Source organism: Equus asinus, chromosome 8 (assembly GCF_041296235.1).
Source record: "Equus asinus isolate D_3611 breed Donkey chromosome 8, EquAss-T2T_v2, whole genome shotgun sequence".
Lineage (NCBI taxonomy): Eukaryota > Metazoa > Chordata > Mammalia > Perissodactyla > Equidae > Equus > Equus asinus.
The window spans coordinates 29,852,688-29,877,827 of NC_091797.1; the positions used below are offsets into that span (position 1 = coordinate 29,852,688).

Genomic DNA, 25,140 nt, shown 5'->3' on the forward strand with positions numbered 1-25,140 from the left:
GGGAGGGCTCCACGGACGCCGCCGGGGCGCTGGGCTCCCGGGCAGGGCCTGGCGCGAAGGGACGCGCCGCAGTCGCCGCCCGCCCGCTCTGCCCGTTCGAGCTCGGCCCGGCCCCTCCCCGCCCCGGCCGAGGGCCCAGCGCCGAGCGAGCCGCACGCCGAGTCCCCGCGCCCGCGCTCCGCCGGGCCGCCCGGGGGCCGCCGGGAAGCCCCGCCCCGCTCGCGCCTCCTCCCCCCGCTGCGTGGCCCTCGGCTGCCCCCTGCCGCCGCGGGGTGGGCCCTGCAGCCCGGCCGTGCCCGCCGTCGCACCGCCCATTCCCCCGCCTCCGGATTGGCCGCTCCAGAAGTCTCCGGGCCGGCTGCCTTCCGCCACCGGATTGGCTGCGCCCCTCGGCTGAAGCCCCGCCCATTTCCCCGGGTCCTTTGATCACGCGCCTGCCGGCTCTTCCGGGGCCCGGGAGCCAACCGAGGGCGTTACTGTCCGAGCTGCAGCGGCGGGAGGTAAGGCATGGCCGGGTTGGAGGGGCTGCAGAGCGCCGGCGCGGGTCCACGCCTGGGGGTGCCGGGATTCCAGGATGCCCGGGCCCCTCTGCGCTCCCCACAAATACCTCTCCTTCGGCCTGAGCCTCCCAGCGCTCAGGAACCACCTCCCGCTCGCCTTTGCTGGTCCTCATCCAAGGAGCGACCTGACACCCTCCCCACCTCGGCATGTCCCCTCGACCATGGGACGATGTGCATGCAACTGGGCAAGCCCAGTGTCCCCACGGACACCGGGACAGGTAGCTCATACCTTGCCCTCCGATGGAGACCCAGGCGAACCGGGCTCTTGGGGCATCTGCGTGCAGCCGCCCATGGACAGTCTCCTTGCCTCTGTCGGTGGGAGCTGATCCTCTCCACCTCCGCCTATCAGCCCAGGCCAAGAGGGGAGGGACCTGGGCGGAGCCCAGGGTGGGGACCAGAGGGAGGTGACATCACCTCGCAGATGCAGTCCAGCTCTGCCCACTTGTGCCCACCCTGGCACATGAGACCAATGGAGTAGAGGATGTCTAGGCTATAGGTCTGGAGTGACACCAGGGACAAGGAGGGCATGGGGCCTATAGCTTGAAGTGTGGCTATTGGACCAGACTGAGGCTGGCTCCTGCAAATGCTCCTAGGCCTTCGCTACGCCACAGTGCAAGACCTCGTGTTTTTACCTTATCTCCCCATCTTGCTCCGCTGCATAGGTGCTGGCGGGAGCTGGGAACCTACATCTAACCTTTCCCCAGGAGTTGAGATCTGCAAATGTTTGGCCAGCACCTGAGCCAGGCCCCACCCTGGTTTGGGGATAGGAGCTGGGCAGGTCTCAGGCCCTGGGTCTGGGCCTCCCCTTGGTGCCCTTTACACCAGTATTTGCTGAGAGTCATTGGAGGGTTAAGCCTAGCAAGGGTTGACCTGGAGGACCCCTTGTCCCAGTACCTGACCTAAGTTTTCATGTATCACCAGCTCTTGGGAGGGATCCAGAGCCTGGCCGTCACCCTGGGTGAAACTGACAACCTCCCTTCCTCCTCCCCAGGGAGCCCAGTGGAGGCGCCCTCCCGAGGCACCTCTGTCCATGCTGCCGATGTCATGAGGAACACCACAGTTCCCAATGCCCCCCAGGCCAACAGTGACTCCATGGTGGGCTATGTGCTGGGGCCTTTCTTCCTCATCACCTTGGTCGGGGTGGTGGTGGCTGTGGTAAGGAGCCCCCATGTTACACACATATACGCCCACACCTTTGCTAAGGCAGGGCTGGGGGGTTGGGCCTGGTCCAGCCTGCACACAGCATCACAGTTGTCCTGCTGTTAACGGGAGTGGAGGGTGTGGAGGTGGGTCCCTCTCCCTTGTGGGCCGTGCTGGGCTCAGCAGCCTCCACAGTGCTGTCTCTATTACAGGTAATGTATGTCCAGAAGAAAAAGCGGTGAGTGTCCCTGTCCCCACTGCTACCTCCCCTGCATCCTGCTTAGATTTCTTCCCATAGGATCTGAGTTCTCTGTGTACATGTCAGATGCCCTCAGCCATCCTGATACAAGCCCCAAATTCCCCACACCCCATTGTTAGGTTTTCCTGCCCCGACCCAGCTTACCCACTGGTGAGAGGCCCCTTGTAGAATGGGGCATGTATTCTTAGAGCCCTATTGTGTCTTGAAAGGCACCCACTGGACGTGCCCTTGCTGGGGGTGGAGACAGTCAGGTGTTTGAAGAAGGGAGTGGGCCCCCTGGGCTGAGCCCCCTCCCCTGCTCCCCAGGGTGGACCGGCTTCGCCATCACCTGCTCCCCATGTACAGCTATGACCCTGCTGAGGAGCTACATGAGGCTGAGCAGGAGCTGCTCTCTGACGTGGGAGACCCCAAGGTGAGCATCACCAGAGGGGGGTCTGCTCTGTCCTCACCCCTGGAACCTGGGCCATGGCTAGTGGGCTGCCTCCTACAAGGCTGCCAGGGCCCAGAGCCCAGTCCTGTGGTCTCCTCCCACACAGGTGGTACACGGCTGGCAGAGTGGCTACCAGCACAAGCGGATGCCCTTGCTGGATGTCAAGACATGACCCGACCCCCTTGCCCTGATCTTCAGAGCCGTGGGGTCCTGGAGTGTCCAGGGCCCTGTGGTCTGCTGCTTCCCCCTCCCACTTGCCCTCCCCCAGCTCCCCCTGCTGGGTACTGGGTCTCTATTCCTCCTCCCGGCTGTGCCCAGCAGCACCTATTTCCTAAGCCCCTGCAGAGCACCGGCCTCCATCACCTCACTCTCCACTGGGCCTTCAGTCCTTTGTGGACTCCCACCCACTCCCAGGGATAATGGGAACTTTTTCCTTCTGGGGTGGAAGGGTGGCGGGAAACAGAGCTTTGCCCTTTCCGTGGGCACCTTTCTCTAGCCCTCCCCGACTTGGCTTTGGCATTGTTCCCATGATGGCAGGGCCTGATGTATAGTATTCAGTATATATATTTTGTAAATAAAATGTTTTGTGGCTAGGGGTGTGGCTCCTTTCTTTGAGAGGGGCTGAAGTTGCCCTCCCTGGAGCTGGCTCCATTGCTTTCTCCCACCCCCCCTCCAGAGCCGCCCCCACCCACTTGATCCCTGGTTCCCACCCTCACCTACCCCAGCCACCCACCACAGAGAAGACTCCAGTCCAGAAAAGGATATTTTTTTATTCAAGTAACTGCAAATAGGAAACCGGAGGGGGGGCCCCAGGCTGGGACAGATGATGGCTGCCTCCTCCCCCGACAGAACAGGGGGGAGGTGGCTGGCCCCCACACCCTCACAGTCAGCACGCTGCCACAGCATCCTGGGGCAGGGCCCCACCTTCCCTGGGACTGGGGTAGTCGTAACCCAGCCTGCTTTGCCCAGGCCCCTTCCCCTCAGAGCATCTTGGAGGAGGGGAACGTGGGCAGAACAGGAGGAGGCAATGAGGATGAACATTTGGCGCTGGTAGCAGCAGCAATGACGGATGTCTAAGATACAACATTGAACAAAAAACAACACAACTGTCCAGAGGTAGTTTGTGAACAGAGGAAAGATGGAACCAGAACCTTGGGGGGTGGGGAGGAGCAGAAGGGTGGGAGTGGGCAAGGCTAGCTCCTTGTTATTAGCGCCCCATGTGAGGAAAGGTGAAACAGGCCTAGAGTGGACGCAGATAGGGTTGGGGAGTGGCTCCAGCCTACCTTAGGTGGCTGCCCCAGGGAACCTGGACTTTGTGGACCTCACCTGGCTAACAGGGGACTGCATCTCCATCACTGCAATAGATTCCAGGGTGACGGCAAGGGGGCTGGAGCCTGTTTAGAGGGGATGGGGAGCTCAAACCCCTCCTGCCTTCCTTCCTGTGCCCTAGAGGGGGCTGCCCAACCTAGTGCAGGCACTAGGCAAGATGGAAAGGAAGAAAAGTGGGTGTGAGCTGCTCTCGATGAGACACAGGTTGGCTGGGGACATCTTGGGGCCAAGCACCCCTCTCCATAGGCCGCACCTGCTGCTGCCACTACAGCGGGGCGGGGCATGTCAGAATGAGATGGGGCTTGGGCCCCTTTTAAGGCCAGGGGAGCCCTCCCAGGCCCCTTAATGGGAAGCCAGAGGAAGAGTGGGGGAGCAGAAGGGAACCCCCAAACCAAGAGCCCAGTCAGCAATGTCCCCCTGCTTAGGGAGTGGGGACGCAGCAGGTGCAGGGTGCAGCTAAGTGGGAAGTCAGCTTTGTCCAGGAGGGCAAGTGTGTGCGTGTGGGAGATGGGGTTGTTGGGAACTGAGACCAAAGGAAAACTGCTCCCCACTCGGGCCACGGGGGCCCCGCAGCGGCTGGTGTGCTGTGTAGTGTGGTGGCGAGGGCGCAGGTGGGTGGTGAGGCGTGGGCCTGGGGAAAGGGGTGGGGGCCGTGGGAGCGGAGCGGAGCTGTCCAGTCCCAGAAGGAAACTGCTCCTCGGCGCGGTCACTGCTCCTCCTCTGAGGACTCCTGCGAGATGCCCTCCTCTTCCTCTTTCTCCTGAGAGGTGGGCAGGGCTGTCAGCAGGAGTGCCAGGCCTGGCCCCCTCCCCCTCCACCCCCAGAGTCGGGGGGAGGGGGCATGGGCCAGGCTCGCCCCCACCCCTCCCCGCACTCCCCAGCTCTCCAGAAGGAGGATGAGTCAGGGCTGAGTGTGTGGGTGACTCAGCAGCCTCCGCGGCCCAGTTTCATTCATAAAAAAGGAAGAATTTAAAGGGAGGGAAAAAAACCACACACATGCTGCTCACACAGAGCCAGGCCCCCTTGGCCCCTGGTCCCACGGTGGGGGGGACCGGGGCTGAACCCCGTGCAGCACTGAGCTCGAGGAAGTGAGGGTGTGACTGGCTCTCCGGGGAGGGGAGGAGGTGGCCAGGAGAGGAAATGGGAAGGGAAGGGGTGGCTGGAGGATGCATGAGCCCTGCCTCGTGGGTGCAAGGGAACCGAGTGGCCTTGCCCACAGGGGCAGCTCTTGGGCTGTGCAGTGGCCCGGCCGCGGGCTGACCCCAGGCCAGGGTGGGGAGGAAGGGGAAGTGTGTGCCGCCGGGGCTCACTCACTGGGCGGGAATGTCGGGACACCACACGGGCCTGCGGCCCCCGTGCCAGGCACAAACTCCAAAACAACTTGTTTCCTGTTACTCACTCCTGGGGCCCAGCCAGCACCCCCTAACCCCCCTCACCCCTGTGGTGGCTCAGCTCGAGGAATGAGCACCCCAGGGAGGTCAAGGAGCCCCACTGCAGCATGCACCCCCTAGAGGCAGCCTCCTGACTCAGCCCGCCCACTTCCACTACCAGCTATCTGGGGCTGGGAGATGGATGGTGCCTCCCTGTGAGGGGCCTCCACGGGGGGCCGCACCTCAACTCCCGCCCCGCGATGACCCCGAGGGCTGAGCTCTGTCACTGCTCTTCCTCCCTCCCCTGCATCATGGTCAGGACAAACCTCACCCCTTCCCGTGTGGCCTCCTTTCATGGCTATAACGGGGAGCAGACTAGATGACTTCCAAGCTCCCCCTAAAGTTCTGAGTCTGTTCTAGAAGCAGAGGGATTAGAGGCAGGGACACTGCCCCCCCAACTAGGGCAGGGCAGGGGGTCTGGTCTGGTTTGTATCTGGGACCCCTCACTTCTCATGGACACAGCCCTTGAAAAGCCCTGGGCCAACCCCTTCCCCTTCTGGCCTGGGTAAAGCGGGATGCCCTCCCTTCCTGGCCCTGCAGGTCAGGGAGAGCGGTCTTTCCATGGCGGCCGTGCAGGATCAAGCATCGCCCATTCTTAACACCCGCCCCTTCAACCTACCAGTTTTTTGGGTCTGCCCCTTGGTTTCCTCCCTGGAGTTGTGGTGGTTTTCTAGATGGTCAGAGAAAAGATCCACTAAGTCAAAAATGTCCCCGAGAGTGCTCACCCCATGACCAGTGCCCCGGATGGTGAGGAGACCAGGGAGGGGCAGCACCACCTGCCTCCGCTCTGGGCGGCCCGGGACTCTCACCCAGGCAGGCCCACCCGAGTCCAGCTGGTGATGACTGGCCAGCCACACTGCCCCCCCCAACATACACACACGCCCCCCACTCCCTCCTCCACCCATGACTCAGAGGATATGAGTCGTGTCTTAGAAAAAAATAAAATAAAAAACAAAACAACTTCTCTGAAAGGCTGATGCCACTGTGAATCTGGTCCTCCCTGCTTATCCCCACTCTCGGGATCCAGGGGACCCCGGGATGGAACATTCTCAATCCAAGAGCTGGTGCAGCTGCCTCTTCACTCTTCCCAACTCACCCTTCTACAGGCCAGGAAAGCTGCAGGACTTCTGACTTGATTTCCCCATTGTCCCAGGCAGGACCAAGGCCCCCCAAGTGAGGCCTCATTCATCACCCTGCTTTCCCCAATTAGCAAAGACCCATCACCACCACTATGGCAGGCAAGGGGGCGCAGAATCAGGACGAGCCAGCCCTTCCCCGACCTGCCCACACTGAGGCTGTGGGAGGGTCCTCCTCCCTCTCCGCCCACCAGCGGCGGCCCCACCTCAAGCCTCACCCGGGTCTTAGCAGCGCCCTTGTTTTTGCTCCCCTTCGGTCGGCCCCGAGGTCTCTTAGGTGTTGGCACTTCGCTGGGCTCCTTCTGCAAAGATAGGGCAGTCAGGGACACATGCCACCTGTCCCACCCCGTTCAGAAAACAGCCCTCTGCCCCACCCCAGCAGTTCTATCAAGCCATCATAGGAACCACGGCGGCGAGCCTGTGGAGTCAAGTTCTCGGTTTGACCGTAGTTTGCAAAGCCCGCCCCCTCGCTTCCCTGTGACAAAATGACAAGAGGCCAGAAGACCCCTGGGAAAGGCAGCATCGGGGCAGAAAAACGGACAGCTCTGCCCATGTCCCAGCTCTGCCACTGACTAGCTCTAAGATCCTGGGCAATACAGTCAATGCTTGGGCCTCAGTTTCCTCATCTGTGAATGGTGACAAGACTTAGCGCAGTGCGTCATGAAAACTAAATGAAGAATGTCCAAGTCCAGTGCCAGGCTCTGGACCTGGACGTGGTCACTGATGATCACTGCCCACCCCCTCAGATGACACGTGCCAGAGACGGCAGTGGATGCAGAAGAGGGGCACGGATCGTCCCCACCAGAGGGAGCCTCCAGCTTCTACCCGCAAACACACTCCCTCCAGACTGCCTCCCAGGGAGAAGGAATTACGCCGGGAATCTCGGAACCCCAGAGATCCCTGCCGTGGTTGCTGCTGAAATGTTAGTACGCAGGAGACAGTCTAAAAAGCTGCTGCATAATACACAGAAGCTGCGCATAAAGGCGCGTCAGCTATGGTGTCCCAGGATGGCTGCCCACAGGCTGTTTATGACTATGGTCCAGTAACCCAACACCCCTGCTCTGACTCCCCCACTGACCCCAGCTAACAAACAGGCGGCAGGCGTGGGGGCCAGGGATGATGACAAGGGAACCAGACTAAGAGGATGAGTTCGCCCCATACACACTGTGGGCTCTGAAAGAGGCAGATGAGTTCCACTACACACGTCCACACTCCTGCCTCACGTCTCCTGAGGAGTCAGTGCAGCCCACTGTCTCCACCTTCCAGATGGGGAAGCCCGAGGCCGGATGCATCCATCTCAGTTCCTTTCCTCCCCTCTTCTTGCCCAGGAAAGGAAAGTAACTGGGCTTCACCAACAGCTGCCCCTTGCTCAGGGGACAGCTGCCCCCTCTCTGAGAATCCAAGATCTCCACCACATGACAGGTGGCCCCCACAGCCTGACTGGTCATGCTCCCTAGGGTGCCCCTCAGTGCCAAGCTGGCCTTCTAACCCCATGGGACCTTGGGGGGGGCGGACAGTACCAGGGTTCTGAGGGTCACTCTGCCACCAACTCCCTAACATTTTCGACTTCTTGGGCTTTGGTTTCCTCTTTTTCTTTTTTCTTGAGAAAGATTAGCTCTGAGCTAACATCTGCCGCCAATCCTCCTCTTTTTTGCTGAGGAAGACTGGCCCTGAGCTAACATCTGTGTCCATTTTCCTCTACTTTTTATGTGGGACGCCTACCACAGCGTGGCTTGACAAGCAGTGCCATGTCTGCACCCGGGATCCGAACCAGTGAACCCTGGGCCACCGAAGCGGAACATGCGCACTTAACCACTGGGCCACTGGGCCGGCCCCTTGGTTTCCTTTTATAGAGCTAGGGGCAAAGCCCAGTCTGGGGCCACTCAACGTGAAGCCCATGAACAGGTTACTGGCCTGGGATGCGGAAGTACAGAAATTGACAATGAGTATTTAAAGCCGCTTATAATGAATTGACAGAACAATAATATGCGCAACGAGTCTAATGACTAAAAACCCCAGACTTCCACGTATATGTATTTTCATGTTCCTATAACTCATCATTACTGTGTTTTATAAACACACTGGTCCCTGATGGACTGGAAATAAAGGGTTGGTGGTTTACAGTGTAAGCACTGGCCTACGTGACCACTGGGTCACTTCTGGCTTGGACTTCCTGCATGCCCCCACTTCTCTCCTGGGGTCTCAAGAGGCTCTGACCCGGGTTGCATGTGTAGGGTGCACAGAGCATGTGATGGGGGATGAGGGCGGGCGGTCACATACATATAGATAGGAAAGATTCTGCATCCGTCCACTCCTATTTTCACCTGCTGAGATGCTGGCACCTCCCTAGTGCAACGGGGTAAACCGAGGCAAAGGTTTGGACACCCACCTGACTCCCTACCAGCGCTGTCCCGGGACTCACCGGAGGCTGCTTGCGCGGCCTGCCCCGCCCTCGCTTCTCAGTGCCGTCCTTTTCCTGCTTGGAGGCCAAGGGCTGGCTGGACTTCGAGCTCGACTCGCTCATCTTCCCTTCTCTCCGGAGCAGGTGGAGGAGCGACGGCTGGGATGCTGCGAGGGAAGAAAAGCTGTTCTAAACAAAACGTCTTGCTTTCGGCCACCCTCCACCCTCACGCTCCTGCTCTGCAAGAAACTGCCTATTCCCAGGGGTAGCCAGGATCCCACCCTGCCTGGGATTGGGGAGGGTCGGCCCAGCCCCAGCATGCTGCCACAGGGTGGGGCTGGGCCGTTGGCCCTAATCAGCTCCTTATCTCCTGTTCAGAAGGGCTCTTTGTTGTCCTGCCACCTCCACAGGGCCCAGGCCCAAGAAGCACAGCCAGCTCAGATGTGGCTCTGTGGGTGAGGCCGCCCTGGGCAAAGGTGGGGACAAGGTAGGGGTCCTCACACTGCCAGGGCCCTCTCCCTGACCAGCTTCCCTTTCTCTTTAAGAGAAAACCAAGCCCAAGTAGCTCACAGGGAACAAGAGAGGAAAGGTAAAGAATGAGCCCTAGACACCTGGCACCATGGGCATCAAGCCCCAGGCGGACCTCGCCAACAGTACCACCTACCTGCCCAGATCCAGGCCTCGGGACCAAACGCTACAAGGGCCAACCTATCCCACAGCCAGGGCTGGTCCCCACCCCACCAGTTCTCCCCTGCTCTCTCCTGGGGTCAAGCCTGGGGTTCCAAGCTGGGGACAATTTGAGAGGGGGGAAGATGGTTGAATGCAGTGGGTGAGGTTGGGGGAGGACAAGGGACCCAAAGCCGACAGGTGGGTCTCCTTTCCCCTCATCCCTACCCCACCCACCTGAAGTCAGATGAGATCTCTCTCTGAAGCCTGCTTACAGGAGGGCCAAGGATTTCTCCAACTGAGATGGACCCTTCCGACACATGCCACCTGGCCCCCTGGTGCCCTGCCAGTGCGGATCCCAAAAGCTTCTTGGTCCTTTTCTAGCACCTTCCTTTTCTTAGACGCCTGTTCGAGTTTAATCAACCCCGTTAACTTTGGACATAGGTAAAAAGCTCCTGCTGCAGGAGTACCTGCACCCTGTACCTGGGAGCTTCTTCTAGAGGCTTAAAAAGGGCAGTGAGGTCCCCCCACATCACCATCCCACAGTGAGGGTCCTCTCAGTTATCACCCCCAAGTTACAGAGAGACACGACCTGGGAGACCTCCGGCTCCACACCTCCCTGGGACCCAACTCCTGGCTGCCCTTGGCAAAGGGTGGGCCCAAGTGGCCCTGCTTCTGAAAGCACCTCAATCTGGAAAACGGGGGTAACGGTAAGGCACCCGCCTCTACGACCTCTCCCGAGGGGCGCAGGGACCAAACCGGAGAAGAGCTACGAATGTCTAAGCTACGGGAAATCTTCCCTCAAAACGCGAACTACAGCATTTGAAAACGACTTTTCTTTCCCTTTTCAGATTTTCAGACAATTCCCAACTTTAACTCAACCAGAGGAGAAAACATTTTTGTCGACTTGTGACGTCCAGAGGGCCCGAGGCCCCGTCCTGGAGCATTGGGATGGCACGCTCCCGACTGGAGGACCTGGTCTGGTAATTATTCTGTTTGATAATATTTCAGACGCTTTTAAACAGGGTGGTTGGTGATTTATCTCGCTCGTCAGTAGTGGCCTGGCCTGCTCTGTAATTACAGGCAGTGATTAGAATCTTACATTACACCACAGGCCCCCCTTCAAACTAAACATCAAAATTCATCAGCCAAATGAGTGCTAACCTCAGGAGGTCTGCCGGAGGGCCCTCACGGAGGGGCTCCAGTGGGTGGATGCCAGCCCCTAATCCCAGAGAGCCTAGGCCTGGCCTGCCTGGGAATCCCGGTGGGTCTCCCTGGAAGCTCTTGCTTCATCTGTTGCTTCCTCCCATTTCTTGCTGCTGGGGACCCTTTAATCCACTTACCCAACCCTGGGATCCAGGCCTCCATGGCCTGAATGAAGGCCCGAGGCCCTCTCTGGTGAGACCAACAAATGTGTGTCTCCTTCCACCTGTTTCCGAACATCGGAAGCCTGGCTTGGCAAAGCCACATTTAGGGCCCAATCTCAATCCTTCAGTTTGTAATAAGCCCTTTTGGGCCTCAAGCTTGTCCCCTCCATATACCGTGCATGAAACGTGTGCTCCACGAACGCTTAGGGTATCTCAGGAATGACCCTATGAAATTATCACGAGGTTCCCTTGTTTTCCAAAAAAAAAGTAGCCCAGAGAGGCCTGCTGAATTGCCCAAGGTCACACAGCAAGTTGGCGAGCAGGATGAAGTAGGTTCTTAGCGACCCTTCTAGCCCGCCACTTTCCTCACCCGACTGGAGGCTGGTTAAAGTCCTTGTCACCCCCCGCTACAGACCCGGCCTCACGGTGACTCTGCAAGAGTCTGCACCCGGCCGTTGCAGGTTGGCCGGCGGGACTAGGGGTCGGAGCGCGCGGGGGGAGGGGCGCAGGCCGCTCTTGCAGGCGCGGGAAACCGGTGCACCCCGACCGCATGCACCGCCACGCGGGTGCACCCGGCCCCACTTCCTGCCAGAGGGGGCACCCAAGCCCGCCTTGGGGCAGGAAACCAGGCGCGCGCGGGCGCGGGTGAGAGGAAGAAAGCCACCTCCCTCCGCGCCCTCCCCGCAAAATAAAGCCCCAGAAAAAAAAACTGAAACGGGGAGTCAAAGGGACTAGTACCAACAGAGCCCAGCAAAGCAGAGAAACCAGTTTGTGGGGGCGGAGGGCAGGCCCGGCCCTGGGGGCTGGAGAGGCGCGGGCCGGGCCAGAGGTGGGGTCGGGGTGAAGCCCCAAACCCAGGCCGGCGACTCGGCCTTAGGGGCGGGGGGCCACCGGGACAACCGCCAAACGGGAGTGGAACTGAATTGCGGGGTTCCTGCCCATCCCCCTCACTTCTCGAACTTCCCCAGGCTGCGAGGGGCGCCCGGCCCCCCACTCTCCCGCGGCGCCGCAGCCCGCTCCTCTCCCCGCCCCCCACGCCCAGGGCCCGGGCTCGGGCTCGGACGGAGCGGCGGCCGCGCGAGGTGCACCGGGCTCTGCCGGGTGCACAACTCGCGCTCGCCGCAGCCGCGCGCCCCCTCCCCCACCGCGCGCCCGGCCCGGGTCCCCGCCCCCCGCAGGGCGCCCGCGGCGCGGGGGAAGGGGTGCGGGCGCCCTCCCCGCGCCGCCGGGCCCCGCCGCCCGCCCCCGCGCCGCGCGGCCCTCCCCCGCCGGCGGCTCGCGCAGCCCCGGCCTGGGAATAAAGCCGGAGGCGCGCGCTGCAGCCCCGGGCGGCTTGCAGGAGGGGCGGCGTGCAGGCGGGGGCGCGGGCGCCCCCCTCCGCCGCCGCCGCCGCGGGCCCCGGGGACGACTCACCGCGAGCTCGGCCGCCGGCCTGCGGTGCGCGCTCCGGGCTGCCGGGAGCGACGGTGCTGGGCGCTGAGGACCGGCCTGGCTCCGCCGCCGCCGCCGCTGGTAGCAAATGCGGATCTGAAACCGGGAGAGAAAGCAGAGGCGCTCAGAGATCGCCGCCGCCGCGTGCTCGCCGCCCAGGCCCCCGCGGGGTATTTATATGTCACATCCAGGCGGGGGGGACAAAAATATCCCCCCTCCCGCGAAGGATGGCGAGGGGCAGGAAGCTAGGCACGGCCCGTGCGCGGCCTCAATAAATAAATAATTTAATTAAATGATAGATATGAAAAAAAGAGGAGCCACCGGAGGGGCCGCGAACTCACGCCTTCTTGGAGCCGCGCCAGCGCCAGAAATAGCCCGGGCTCGGAGTCCCAATTAGAGGAGCGCAGCCCCGGCTCAGGGGAGCTTAAAAAGAGCGACCCAGGGGCAGGGGGGACGGGCCCGCCCGCGCCAGCCGTGTCACCGAGGGGGGCGGGGCCATGCAAATGAGCCCGGGGATTTAAAAGGGCGGCCGCCCGCCAGCCGCCGCCGCCGCGCGGGTGGGTGCTGACTGCGCGAAGGGCCGCACGGTGCTCGGCGCCTGGGGGCGGGCGCGCGGGAGGCTGGGCTGGGAACCGAGGCAGCGGCCCACTCCTCAGCGTCCCGGGCCGGGAGACGTGGGAGGGTGCCCAGAGGGATCGCCAAGGAGCCTTCGGCGGAGGGAGGGCGTCTTTCCTGCCTGGAACGGGGGGTCCCCGGGAGAACCACCTCGAGGGCCCTTCCGGGCGTGTGGGCCGGGCGCCCGCGGGCGCGTGGATGTGCGGGGTCGCTCGGGCCCGCGGGGGTCCGCGCGACCGGGAAGGGGTGCCGAGAGAGGCGCGTGTTGGAGAATCCCGCGGCCTACCCGCCGCCCCCTGCGCCCAGATCCGCGGCTCGTAGGTGTCCCCTGGGCGGACAGGTGTCAGCATGTGCCTTTCAGTGCCAGCCTGCGTGTGGCTGACTGGTGAAATACAGGTCTTGTGAAACTTGTGAAACCCAGAGTTTTGATTCATTAATGGCTGCGAGTGAACCATAATCAAGGTGCAGAGTTCAAGCGAACAGACGACTGTTTTCGCTTGCAGGTAGACCGGAGGGAGGCCTCCTTCATTCAGGTGACCTGGATGGGATTCTGGAGACACGCGGTCCCACTTTGTGCCCTGGCCCCCTCTGCTGTGATTTTCCAAATAAGAAAGCGGGAGCCAGTGGTCGCCTGGAAGCACTTTGAGGGCAGGGACTGGGTCTCCACACGCCGTCCCCGCCCGGCCGGGCCCACCGACGACTTAGTGCACGACCGAGTGGGACGCCCCGGTGGGAAGATGGCGGGGCGGGCGGTGGGAGAAGAAAGGGCGCTGGCGGAGGCGCGCCCTGCAGGCCGGGCCGGGGCCTTCTCGGGCGCACCTCCCCGCCCCGGGTCCCTGAGGCGGCCTTCCACACCTCCCGTGATGCAGGGAATTGCAATGCGGCCCAGTGACACACGGCTGTGACTCATGTTTTTCTTTGCTCCCCTTCTTCCTTCCCGGTCAGCCGAGGCCCCGGCCCAGCCCCCTCCTCGGGGGGCGAGCAGGCGGTGGAGGGGGGCCGCCAGGAAAGCCCTGCGCCTAGAGTGGAGGCGGGGTGGGGAACCAGCGGGGCCGGGCCTCCTAGTTTCAGGAATGTTTCAGGAATGTTTCCGGTGGGGGTGGGGAGCAGAGCCGGGAGTGGGCCCAGCCCCCACCCGGGGCAGCGGGCTGGCGCTCCGGGCCCGGGGCAGCACGTGCTCGGCCGGGTGGGGGCGGGGCGCCGGGCGGGAGGGCGCCGGGGCCGAGAGCGGGCTCCGAGCGGAGGGCGCGGGCCTGGGCCCGGCCGGGCTCGGGGTGGGCCGGGAGGCCGCCCTCCGCGCGCTGGCTCCCCGCCCGGCGCCCAGGTGAAGCACAGTTCCCGAGAAGTCCCCAGGCTGTCCCTGCAGGGGAGAGGAAGTCACCGAAGGGCGGCCCGAGGGGAGAGGAGGGCGCAGGGAGGACGCGAGGGAGCGGCTGGGGGAGGGGCGGCGTGCCCCTTTGTCTAGGGCTGGGGTGGGGGTGGGGCGGGAGGGCTGGCGCGCCGCCCTCCATCTTCCCGCCCTGCGCCCCGAGCGCGCGCTTAGTAGGCCTCGAGTGGAGTTGGCTGGAGGGCATTGAGTTGCCGGCTGGAGAACCTTTGCGGCGTTGAGTAGAAGAACGACCCTTCATCTCTTAACCTACCCGGCTCAGGTCACAGGCCTGTGCCAGCAACCGGGGTCCCCACGTCTGGACCAAGGATGGTCCTCCAGCTGCGCGCCCCTAGACACAGCCCTCCCCAAGGCCGCCTAGGCTGCTAGGCCCGGGCTCTGGGGAGGCGTGGGGAGGGGCCTAGAAGGACGCAGCTAACCTGGGGGCGGCGCTCCCTGTCCTTGGGTGGCATGTGGCGGTCCCTGAGACGGAGGTAGAGAAGGGAGAGGGACTTCCGCCTCGAGTGGGCTGTGGGAAAACTTGGCCAACTTTCTGGCCCACTTCTAACAAGCCGACTTGATCTTGTTTTTCCTTATTTTCCCCTCGTCCTGATTTCCTCACCAACTTGTTTTTTACCTTGTATTATGTGTATTTTTGTAAACCACCTCAACCCCTCTCTGGAAGGAGGCAGGTATAAATAAATTTGTAGGCAAATATAGTAGCTTGTTCCTCTCCAGGATTACCCACACCCTTGAAATCCAAATAACCCTGGCCACTGACCCCAAGCTCCGAGCCTTCTGGATTGCAAATGCCCTGAATTTACTTCCTCTCCTTTCTTCCCTCTTTCAATAAGTATCTGTTAAGCAGAAGAGTGAGTGGTAGGGATAAAAAAGATGAATGAGGACGGAGTCCTGGCCCCCGCGAATTTCACGTCTTGAGGAATGAGAACCAGGAACACACCAGAGCAAGCTGAGTAACAATCCTGGAGATGCCAGGAGGCAGGAAGCACTCATTCATTCATTCATTCATTCATCCAGTGTTTATTGAGGGCCTACTATGTACCAAGAACTGGTCCACGTTTTTCCGGTACAATCTGAACAAAGCAAAGTTGCCTGTCCTCTTGAAACAGACTAGGGGGCCAGGCGCTTAGACAGACTTAGTAGGTGCTATAGGAGGAAAGGATGGGAGCCCCGGGTAGGCAGGGAGGTGTCCTGGGGGAGACGGGCTTGAGCAAGCCTGGATGGGATTTGGGTCTGGGATGGCTGGTTGAGGGGTCATGGGGAGCAGGCAGGGAGAGGGGGCCATATTAGGCTTGGGACATCAACCAGGTTGGACAAGGCCTGAGGGGTCCCAGGGGAATTGGTCATATCAGAACCAGTCTTCCCCACGGGAAGCATTTTCTTAGCGTCAGAATCAGGTTACACAGTTTCCACCAGGACAACCCAGTGAACTTCAATGAACCCAACAGGAATGTCCAGAAAATGGGGAGTTCTGGTCAACTTTATTTTTCATGACGGCTGAAGGTTAAGCTCGTTCTCACCCGGGCTGTTGAGACGCTTCCTGACGTGTGTTAGTTCGTCGCCTGCCTTGGGCTAAGTGGAGGAGAGGAGCCTGACGATCTTCCCGATCTTCCCATGGATCTTCCAGTGGCGGCTCGGAAATGGAAATGCAGATGTTGTGGGGGGGGGCCTCCCTTAGCATTCCCTGGGGATTCACGTCTCACCGGGTCTCTGCAGCCAGCGTATTTGCTGATCAGTTTACCTCTTGCTCCTGAGTCAGCCGCAGCTCTTAGAAGAGTAGGGGGAAAGATCAGTGTGAGTGGTTCCGTTTAGCGTAGCGGCCAGGCTAGTCGAGGTTTTCGTAAAGACACGGTGATAAGCTGTGACGATGTTCTGTTTGTCTAGCCCAACGTGGAAGGCAGATGAGAGGAGGCGGGGAGAAGAGGAACGGGAATTGTCTACCCTATTGCCCAAACCAGGATACTTTTAAAGTAAACCTTTTACTGTGAAAACTGTACATAGAGAAAATGCACAAATCCTGCGTTCAGCTCAATGTGTTTTCATAAAGTGAACCCCCCCCTTGTGTCACCAGCACCGAGATCAAGAAATAGAACGTTTCCAGCCCCCCTAGGACAGCCCCCATCCCAACCTCTAATAGCATCCATTGGCTTCACCTTCCGTGTGCGCTGTGTGGATGGGATCATACCTTACGTACTCTCCTGGGTCAGTTTCCTTTGCTCAACGTTCCGTCTGAGATTCATCCACGTTACTGCGTGTGGCTGCAGACCGTGTTACATGGTGTGAATGTACCACAGTTTATATGTCCATTCTGTTAAAGGGCATTTGGGTAATTTCTGGTTTGGGGCTATTACAAATAACGCTGCTGTGAATGTTATAGAATACGTCTTGGTGAGTAGATGTGCAAATTTCTGTTGGGGACCCACCTAGGAGAGGAATTCCGGGATCGCGGGATATGTGTGCCCAGCAATTACAGACAAGCAGACTTAAGAGCTAGTAGTCATGACCAGACAATGGGCATAAACCTGACCTGGCCCATTCCAACTGGGATTGACCCAGGACCAAATCAACCAGGATCGGCCCAGGCAAGCCGGATCTGGGGTCACCCTGGTGCACAGTGTTTGACCACTCTCCTGGAGAGTCACCCAGCTACTAGTACATCTGGTCATCTGGCAGGATCAGGCCTCCAGGCCCTGCTGACCACAAGCTCTGCTGCCAGGAAGCCTGGCAGGCCTAGAGTGGGAGGGCCTCTCCTGCTTCCAACTTTCGAGGGAAAAACTCTCCAATGACTAGGAGGGCCCAAGAGGCAGGCGCCTCTCTGCCCCCCTGCCCTGAGCCAGCCCCCCGCCCTGCAGGGCCCCAGCACGCCATGGACTTTATCAGTCTCCTCCTTCAGGGCTTGAACCTAGGAAAGCGCAGCTCCTCTCCAACTTCAGGGAAACCTAAGAAAAAGGGGCAGTCGAGGAGCACGTACTAAATGCACTCGTGCTTGCAGATCCCTCTACACCCCTACCAGGCCAGTAGTGCTATTGCTCCCATTTTACGGGTGTTAAAACTGAGGCTCAGGAAGGTTAAGTAGCTTGGCAGTCGGCCTCTTTCTCTCTGCTGCTTCTGTTCCCAGGGTGGGTGGGCTTGCTGCCTTCTCCCAGCCTGGCCGTATGGATCCCTCCAGGCACCCACATAGGACTGGGGATGTGGCCTTCAACTAGGTAGCTACATTCCCTGTCCTCAAGGGGCGTACTTTGGGTAGGGTGGGGGGACAGACAAGTACATGGGAATTTTGCCAGTGTGTACCTGCTTGGGATGGGGGCCCGGGGAGCACAGGGCAGTGCCCAGGTTGTGGGCAGGGCAATCCAGGAGGCCCTGGGAGCAGGGGTGGGAGGAGCAGGGCATGGGACGTGGGGCTGGGCTGGGGGTGTAACAGACTTGGTGGGCTGGCATTCAGCACCATTCTCCACGCTCCTTTGAACCTGCAGTTTTGGGTGTGAATTAGGTCCCACCAAAGAAGAGTGAAATGTGGAGGGAGGCAGCAAGGGGAGAGAAATATTGCTGCAGGCTGTGGAGACGCGGGGGGTTTCTACAGCACCTCCAGCATCCAGTCACCAGCTTTCTGAGTTTGTGAAGGTCAAGAGGCAGGGATGATGGCAGAGGGGCCTCCGGCCCCTGAGTCAGCGCTCAGCCATTCAGGTGGGGCCTCTTGATTCTCCCCCAGCCCAATCAGGGCAGAGGCAGGCAGTTCAGCCGTGTTGTTCCAGGAGGCCCAGCTCCTCCAGCTCTTCCAATGGTTTTATAAGCACCTAATTCCCGACATTAAATCTCTCTCCACCTAAAACATAAGGCATGTCCCTCCTCTGCTCAAAATCTTCCAGGAGCTCCCATCTCACATAGAGTAAAAACTGAGTCCCCACAAAGGTCCACAAGGCCCTGCAATCTGCCCCCCCACCTCACCTCCTACCTATTGTTCTGCTTCAACCCCACCAGCCTCCTGGATGTTCCCCAGACCTGCCAGGCATAAGCTCACCCCAGGGCCTTTGCACTTGCCATTCCCATTGCCTGACATGCTATTCCCCTAGACATCCTCAGGGCTTGCCCTCTCACTGCCCTCAGGTCTGTGTTCAGTATTATCCGTCCACACTATTTAAAATTGCACATCTCCTCCTGCAGTCCCTCATCCACTTTACCAGGCTTTTTTTCCCTATAACTTATCAATTTCTAACATATTATATAATTAACTTTTCCTTTGAACTATTATCCATAAAAGTGATACGTATTGTGAGTTCTGTCCAGTTCTCCCCACTTGAAGGCCAGATTTCATCTGTGATGTTCACTGGGGTGTCCCCGGGGCTGAGCAGTTTTCAAGCTCAAAAAAAATGTGTTGAATGAAGAATGATTAGCTAAAGGGATTTCTGTTGGCAAAGGCCACACCACAGGGGATTGGGTTGGGGATCTGTCCCCAAACTTGGAGGCAGAGAAAAGGGCAAAGAACCCAGCAGATCGTCACAGGAGTGACAGAGTGGCCCAGCCAGAGTGAGACAGGGCTTCTGCACCTCAGAGACCCGTGTCTTCTGTCTCACTAGGTTACGATCACTGTGCCATCGTCGTCATGCAATCAGCGCACGAACTCATTTCCTGTGGGCATGACCTTTAGATTTTATAGTTGGCCACCAATCAAGGGCAACGGTGTGTTTCCCTTGGTCTCAGATTCAGTCATCAGGAGATGGCAGCCACCTGACAGTCACCATCATGGTCCTGGGGCTGGGGTGGCCTGGCTGGTAACTGGTCAGTGGCTGCAGCTCAGCAGAGTGCTTTAGGCAAGGGTAAGATTCACGCTCTGCATGGGACCAAACAGTTTCCCTTTGGTCTAAGAAACTCTAACAATGTCCAGTGTAACAGGCTCTGCAGGTAGCCCCCAAACTGCCACCTCCTCCCACTCAGGAATGGCTGGAAATACACACGCTTTGAAGCTGTGAAGCCCAGGAAGGTTCCATCATGAGAGCCCGGGGAACAAGTGCTAGGGCCTGTGTCCCCGTCCCCTGGGGGCTGGGCTGTGCTCTGGAGTCTGGTTTGAGGCCCTGGGCTGGCTTGATCTCCCCAGGCCACATGCCCATGGGGATTGGATGTCCATGACAGTTCATTAACCAGCTGTAGGACTTGGGGACTCAAGTCGTGTGGCTTCAGCCACCTGTGCCCCCCCAGGTCACACTCATTTGGGAACGGGCCCCGGGGCTGCAGGAGATTCTCGCAGTCCTTGACTTCTGTTTCTCTCGTCTCTCTTCCTTACCTGCTTTCCAAGTGGGACTGTGTCCTCTGCTGGGCAGAGGAACAGTGACCCTTGGAGCCTTCAAAAGTGACTGTCCTCCACAATTAGCTGCGGGGGGCTCCCTCCTACCCGGAGTCTGGGGTGGGTGAGTCCCTGCTGGTCCCTTCTGCCTCTGCAGGGGGACGGCCGCTGCTCTGATTGAGATGTGTCCAGGGTCACAGTGCTGTCCCCTCCAGCCCACCCTGAACTCGCACCCTGCACTTTTCTTAGGGCTGAGGGTGTGGCCCTGGGGTCTCCAGACTGGGAGTGGGCAGGAGGGGGTGCTGCCTGCCTGAACCCCCCGGCATGTGGGACGCGGGGCTAGACTCACAGCCCGACCGGCCCTGGGCCGGAGTGTGGAGACGGAAAAGAGAGCAGGGTGGAGGTCGGAGGGCGGGGGCCTGGCTGAGGGGGAGGGGGGCTGGGTGCGGGGAGGAGCCAGCCCCAGGCTGGGGATTTGTCGGAATCCTCCAGGGCTTTGTTTTGTTCTTGTCCACCCCCGCGAGCCTCGCACCGCGGCCTAAGGGGGCCTTGGCGCCCAGCGAAAGTTTGGTGAATGGATGGATGAATGAGAGCGAAAGGGGCTGGGGGAGGGGCGGAGCGAGTGGGTGGCTGGGGGAGGGGAGAGGAGCTGAGTGGGGGAGGGGAGGTAGCCACTGGCGGGAGAGCAGAGGAGGGAGGCAGGCGAGCAGGGCGAGCCTGCTGGGCTGGAATCCGGCTAGGAGGAGACGGCGGCGGGAGGGGCCCGCGCGCCCGGCCCCACCAGCCTGGCTCGGACCTCCTCGCTCCCTGCGCACCCAGCCTCCAGGCCTTCCCCAGCCCGTCCATCCTGGGGGCCTGTGTCTTCCAAGGCCAGTCCTCCCTGGGAGTTGAGCGGGGCTGCTTGTCTTCCCACTTGCTTTCCAGGAACCCAGCCACTAGGGGTCCGTGGCCCTTGGGACTGGAGTACCTGAGCGGCCCTCGGGGGTTGGCCGTGTCAGTCTGACGGCAACTCCCGGCTTGGACACCCCCTCCCTCTCCCACCCCTGCCTTATCTCTGAGGTCTGGATGGCGGGAAATACAGCTCCTGGGACCTGGGCAGCCTTGCAGAGTCTAGGTGGGTCTCTAGGGGTCGAGGGGTGAGCTGGTGAGCAGCGGAAACCCCAGCTTGCCCTGCAGGCAGCTGTCATGGACTCCCGTGGGAAGCCAGGGAGCTCGATGTGGGCAGTGCCAGGCGGGAGCTGCCGACAGCCAGGTTTCTGGGTCACCATCCAGGGTTCCCTGCCAGTTCCCAGGCCGCGAGGGTGGGGTGGGGTGAGGGCGGGTCTTCATCTCATCCCAGACCCTCCTGCCTCCTTTGGGGCCTGCTCCCATCCCCCACTTCCAGCCTCGCTGGGGTCTGAGTGGAGCCGCCAGGAAGGGGCTGATTGTTGATCCGCGAACTCCCCTTGGGTTTGTGGGCCTGCTGGCCTCCCTGCCCCGGAGGTGGGGTGTGTAAAGGTGACCCAGAACCCCTCCCACGGCCGCCCCTTGACTGGGGCCCTGGCTGCTCCACCTCGGCTGGCTGCTCCACAGTTCCTACGCATCCCTTCTTCTGGCATTTTTGCCCTTGTCGGGAGGGGGCTTTGAGGGCAGGATGGCTTCCACGGCAGAAATCCTTCTTCTAGTTCCCAAAGAGGGAATTAACCTTCCCTGTAGGGTGAGGTTGGTCCCTGGTGCCCCCCCCCCCGTCATTGGCCCGGGTCCCGCTTAAGACGGTGGCTTGATCCCCTAGAAGTCTACAATGCCTTGCTCCCAAGAGCTCGAAGTATTCATCACACAGTCGGTGAAACTGAGGTCCAAAGAGATTAAGTATCTTGCTGTGGCAAGGGGTGGAATTGGACAAAAGATGGAGGGCCTGGGGGTGGGGTGGGGGCTAGGCTGCCCTTGGGGGGCCACCAAGTGTCCGGGGTGGAGGCGACATGAGTCTGAGATTGCGAGGCTGTGCCCTGGCCGCTGCTGCAGACAGCTGGAGGAGGAGGGCACAAAAATAACATTTAATGAGTGGGCATGCCTGCCGTCCGCACAGGAGGCATCATGTCCCCATTTCATAGATGAGGAAACTGGGGCTCAGCAAGGTCAGGTGTCTTGCCAAGGCCAGCGGCAGAGCCTGGATGCAGCACATCTGCAGGTGTGTCTGCGCTGAATCCTGCCCCGCCCCCACCTGGCCCTCCCCACCCCCTACTCGCTCCACTTTTTTTTATTCCATAGCCCTTATCTGACATCTAGACTCTACTGCCGATTACCGATTACCGTTGCCACTAGCCACAGGTGGCAACGGCGCACTTGAGATATGGCGGGTCTGCCTTGAAATGTGCTGGAAGTCTAAAGTCCTCGCTGGATTTCCAAGGCGTAGTCCAAAAAATAATGTAGAAATACTGATTTTTTCTATGTTGGTTACACGTTGAACTGATAATATTTGGGTATAGTGGATTAAATAAACTATGTTATTAAATTTAATTTCATGTGCTGCTTCTTACCATTTTAACATGGCTACCAGAAAATCCACTATTACCATGTGCGCCTCCCGCTCTGTTTCTATTGGACGGTGCTGATCTAGATAATTTGCTTATTTATTATTTATCGTTCATCCTGCCCCCGCCTCCCCCCCCCCCCCCCGTCCCCTCTTGGAGAGGAGTCCACATATTTTGTTCACTGTCCTGTTTTGTCCTCGGTGGTGTCCCCGGTTGTCAGGGCCTAGCGCTGGGTTTTATTATAGGTGTTTGATAAATATTTGTTTGAATGGAGCCAATCTGATTCCAGGCCAGTCTCGGAGGGTCAGGAGGAGAGCCCGAGTGAGGGGATCTCTCATCCTTGTAGGACTGCAAGTTGCCCAGCTCCTTCTACCACCCCACAGGGCTCCACAGGGTGACCTGGTCGACCCCCGAGGAGTCTTTGGCACCTTGCCCCCACCTTGTGTTGGGAAATGGGTCTGGGGTCTGGCTGCAGGTGAGCGATGCTGGCTGGGGCACCTGGAAGCTGGGAGAGGGACCGCCCTGTGGAGGCGCAGGGAACAGACTGTCTGAGCCGCTGGGACCCTGGAAGCCGGCCCCTGGCGCAGCCCCGCCCCGCCCCGCCCTCGGCAGCGGGAGTCCTGTGCGCCCACCCTGCGGGAGCGCACCTGGGAGCCGGCCGGGGGGGCCCTCCGCCCCGGGGCCGGGGGTGTGCGTGTTGTCCGCGGTGGGGTGAGGGGTGTGTGTCCGGCTTGGGCTCACACAAGGTCAGTGTGTCAAAGGAGCGTCCCGAACACTTTCTCTTTCCCTGCGATTCGACTGCGGCTCCGAAAGCCCCTTCCGTAGGGACTTCCCTCCGCGCCTGACTCACGCTGCCTCATGCGTGTGACTCAGGCCGGGCGCCGCGCCAGCCCCGCGCTCCCCGCCCCCTGCCCTGCCGCCGCGCCTGCCGCAGGGGCGGGGGGACAGGCCGGCGACAGGAGGCGGGGCGCGCACGGACGAGGTGCCCGGGGCGGAGGTGGGGGCCGAGGGCCAGAGCGCGGGGCAGCCGGCGGGGCAGGGCTGCAGGGACAGTAGGGGAGGCTCGGGGTAGAGTCTGGAGAAGAGTTGCAGAGACACTCAAGTCCAGGGGGAGGGAGAAGTCGGCGCCGGCCTTAGGAAAGGCTGAGAAATGGGAACGGAGAGACCGGGAGCGGGGGACGGGAAGGCTGAGAAAACGGGAGGAGAACAAGTGGAGAAGGACACAGAGACGAGGAGCCAGAGCTTTCACGGGAGGCAGACGGAAGGTGAGAGGATCGGACGAGTGACAAGTGAGAGGAAAGGAGGGGAGAGGAGGGAGACAGGAGCGTGTGCGCGTGCCACCGCCCGAGCCCTGCCAACACCTGGGCGCTGGCCGCCTATCCTGGGAGGCTGGGCTGAGGGACCACCGCCTCCGAGCCTCGCTCTCCTCTCCCAGCCCCACCTTACCAGCTCTGTGACAGCGGGCAAATTACTTCATGTCTCTGGGCCTCAATCTTCTCATCTGCAAAATAGGAGGTGAAGGTGGAGGAGAGTAATCCTGTCCCCGGTGCTTTGCTTTTCTCCCTTCATCCGCCCCTGCCCCCTTCCCTGCTCTGGCCGGCTCTGTGTCTGGGAGGTTGACCGCTTGGCCTTTGTCCCTGGGCCCCGTGGCCAGCGGGTGGCCGTTGGGCAGCACCCACTTACAGGAGCTCTGGGGGAAAGAGAGAAGCCGGGGTACTCGTTCCCCTGCTTTGGCCCCTCCTGTCCCGCCATGACTGCAGCTTCGCAAACACAGCATCTGCCCCTTGCCCTGTCTGCCCCGGGGGTCACCATGACTTCCGGCCCATGCTGGTGCCACACCACCCCCCTCTGATCCCCTTCACCTGCCGGCCCGGCTGTAGCGAACCCTTACATCAGTGCCTCTTGAAGCTCCGGGTTGGGGTGCGTTTTCCCCGGGGCCCTGTCGGGTCAGCACAGCACTGGTCACCGTCCGGCTCCTGCCTTCCGGGGTGGGGGTGCGGAGATGGTGACCCTCAGGGAGTGATGCCAACACTGAGGAGCACTTGGGGACCTCTTAGCTCTTTAAGTCCTCACGTGAAGCAGGTGTGGGGTTATTTGCCTCTCTGAGATGAGAAACATGAGGCTTGGGCATTTAAGCAGCATCACTATGGAATAAGAGCAGTGACGGGGCTGTTTCCTCCGTGTGACAGGCCAGGTCAGAGGGGCAGCTGTGAACGACAATAATAACAATAGTAGCTAAAATGTGTTAATATTTCCCGACTGCCAGACACAGTTCATATATACTTTAACATATGCTTCTTAATTCATTTAATCCTCATGACAACCCTATCAGGTGGCTGCTATCCTTATTGCCATTTTACAGTTGTGGTAACGGAGGCACAGAGAGGTTGAGTAACTTTCCCACGGCCACACAGCAGAGCTGGGCTGGAACACCGTCAGTCTAGCTCCAGATCTGCCACTCTCACCCTCTCCTAGGTACCCCTTTGGGTCACTTGAGGAGGGGCAGGCAGGGTGAGCATCCTGCATTCCAGGCAGTGTAGACAGCATGGGCAGAGCCTTGGAGGGGAAGGAGCTCTTGTGGTGGGTTTCAGAAATAACCGGCCATGCTGTAGGGCCTGGTACGGGGTAGGGGAAAGGAAGCAGTGGAATTTGAGAGTGATGGGAGTAAACTGGAGCTGGTATTGGGGTACCCGGCTGCCCGCCAGGGGCATGGACTTTATTCTGAAGGTGATAGGGAGCCAGGGGAGGTTTGGAGCAGGGGTGAGACAGGTGGGCATTTTAGAAAGGATTGCTTTAAAATGCAAGGGAGACACTGGTTTTCTCCTATCACATGGTAAAGAGCTTTAAAATGATGGTGCCCAGCGCTGTCACCGTCTCAGCGCCCTGAGTGCTCTCGCCTGCGGCTCTCAGGAATGAGCTGGACTGACCTTTCTGGAAAGCCGCTGAGCCACGTGTAGTCCTTAGGAGGGCTCAGCCCTTTGACCTGCTAATCCCATTTCTAGGAATCGCTCCTCTGACATAATGAGAAAAGGGGTGAGAGATTTACGTCCCAGAATCTGAAACTCATTTCCATCCTTAATAATAATAGTGATAATAATAAAACGAAACGTAAATGTCCGATGGAAGGGAATGGGTAAAATAAATTAAGAGTGGAGTATCATGGAATGTTTTGTAGTGATTAACTTGTTTTTTTCAAAGAGA

At 60.0% G+C, this 25,140-nt stretch overlaps 2 protein-coding genes across 5 annotated transcripts; one reads left to right on the forward strand and one right to left on the reverse strand.

Moving 5' to 3' along the window:
- The first annotated feature begins 278 nt into the window (after positions 1–278).
- On the forward strand, positions 279–3,141 carry SMIM29 (small integral membrane protein 29). 3 transcript variants are annotated; one of them, XM_014846288.3, is made up of 5 exons: positions 279–500; positions 1,552–1,715; positions 1,913–1,938; positions 2,266–2,371; positions 2,496–2,986. In XM_014846288.3, the coding sequence occupies exons 2-5, from the start codon at positions 1,605–1,607 to the stop codon at positions 2,559–2,561; spliced, it is 309 nt and encodes a 102-aa protein (XP_014701774.1). In that variant the 5' UTR covers positions 279–500; positions 1,552–1,604; the 3' UTR covers positions 2,562–2,986. The 3 variants fall into 3 exon arrangements, with proteins under 3 accessions (XP_014701774.1, XP_044632423.1, XP_070371178.1); XM_044776488.2 differs by having other exon boundaries at positions 370–500; positions 1,552–1,655; positions 2,496–3,141; XM_070515077.1 differs by having other exon boundaries at positions 370–500; positions 2,305–2,371; positions 2,496–2,984.
- HMGA1 (high mobility group AT-hook 1) lies at positions 3,140–12,628 on the reverse strand. Of its 2 annotated transcripts, none has more exons than XM_070515076.1 (6): positions 12,491–12,628; positions 12,132–12,245; positions 8,707–8,852; positions 6,503–6,586; positions 5,768–5,818; positions 3,140–4,478 (listed from the first exon to the last, which is right to left on the reverse strand). In XM_070515076.1, the coding sequence occupies exons 3-6, from the start codon at positions 8,806–8,808 to the stop codon at positions 4,425–4,427; spliced, it is 291 nt and encodes a 96-aa protein (XP_070371177.1). In that variant the 5' UTR covers positions 8,809–8,852; positions 12,132–12,245; positions 12,491–12,628; the 3' UTR covers positions 3,140–4,424. The 2 variants fall into 2 exon arrangements, with proteins under 2 accessions (XP_070371177.1, XP_044632418.1); XM_044776483.2 differs by having other exon boundaries at positions 8,674–8,852; positions 12,491–12,621.
- Between the last annotated feature and the right edge of the window lie 12,512 nt (positions 12,629–25,140).

What these genes read in the sequence shown, in the direction of transcription:
- SMIM29 (XM_014846288.3), top strand. Translation starts at nt 1,605, where the DNA reads ATGAGGAACACCACAGTTCCCAATGCCCCCCAGGCCAACAGTGACTCC. An exon ending in TATGTCCAGAAGAAAAAGCG is followed by an intron (nt 1,939 to 2,265) that starts GTGAGTGTCCCT and finishes CCTGCTCCCCAG; the next exon opens with GGTGGACCGGCTTCGCCATC. An exon ending in CTGACGTGGGAGACCCCAAG is followed by an intron (nt 2,372 to 2,495) that starts GTGAGCATCACC and finishes CCTCCCACACAG; the next exon opens with GTGGTACACGGCTGGCAGAG.
- HMGA1 (XM_044776483.2), bottom strand. Translation starts at nt 8,808, where the DNA reads ATGAGCGAGTCGAGCTCGAAGTCCAGCCAGCCCTTGGCCTCCAAGCAG. An exon ending in AGGGCGCTGCTAAGACCCGG is followed by an intron (nt 5,819 to 6,502) that starts GTGAGGCTTGAG and finishes CTGACCATCTAG; the next exon opens with AAAACCACCACAACTCCAGG. An exon ending in GGGGCAGACCCAAAAAACTG is followed by an intron (nt 4,479 to 5,767) that starts GTAGGTTGAAGG and finishes CCCACCTCTCAG; the next exon opens with GAGAAAGAGGAAGAGGAGGG.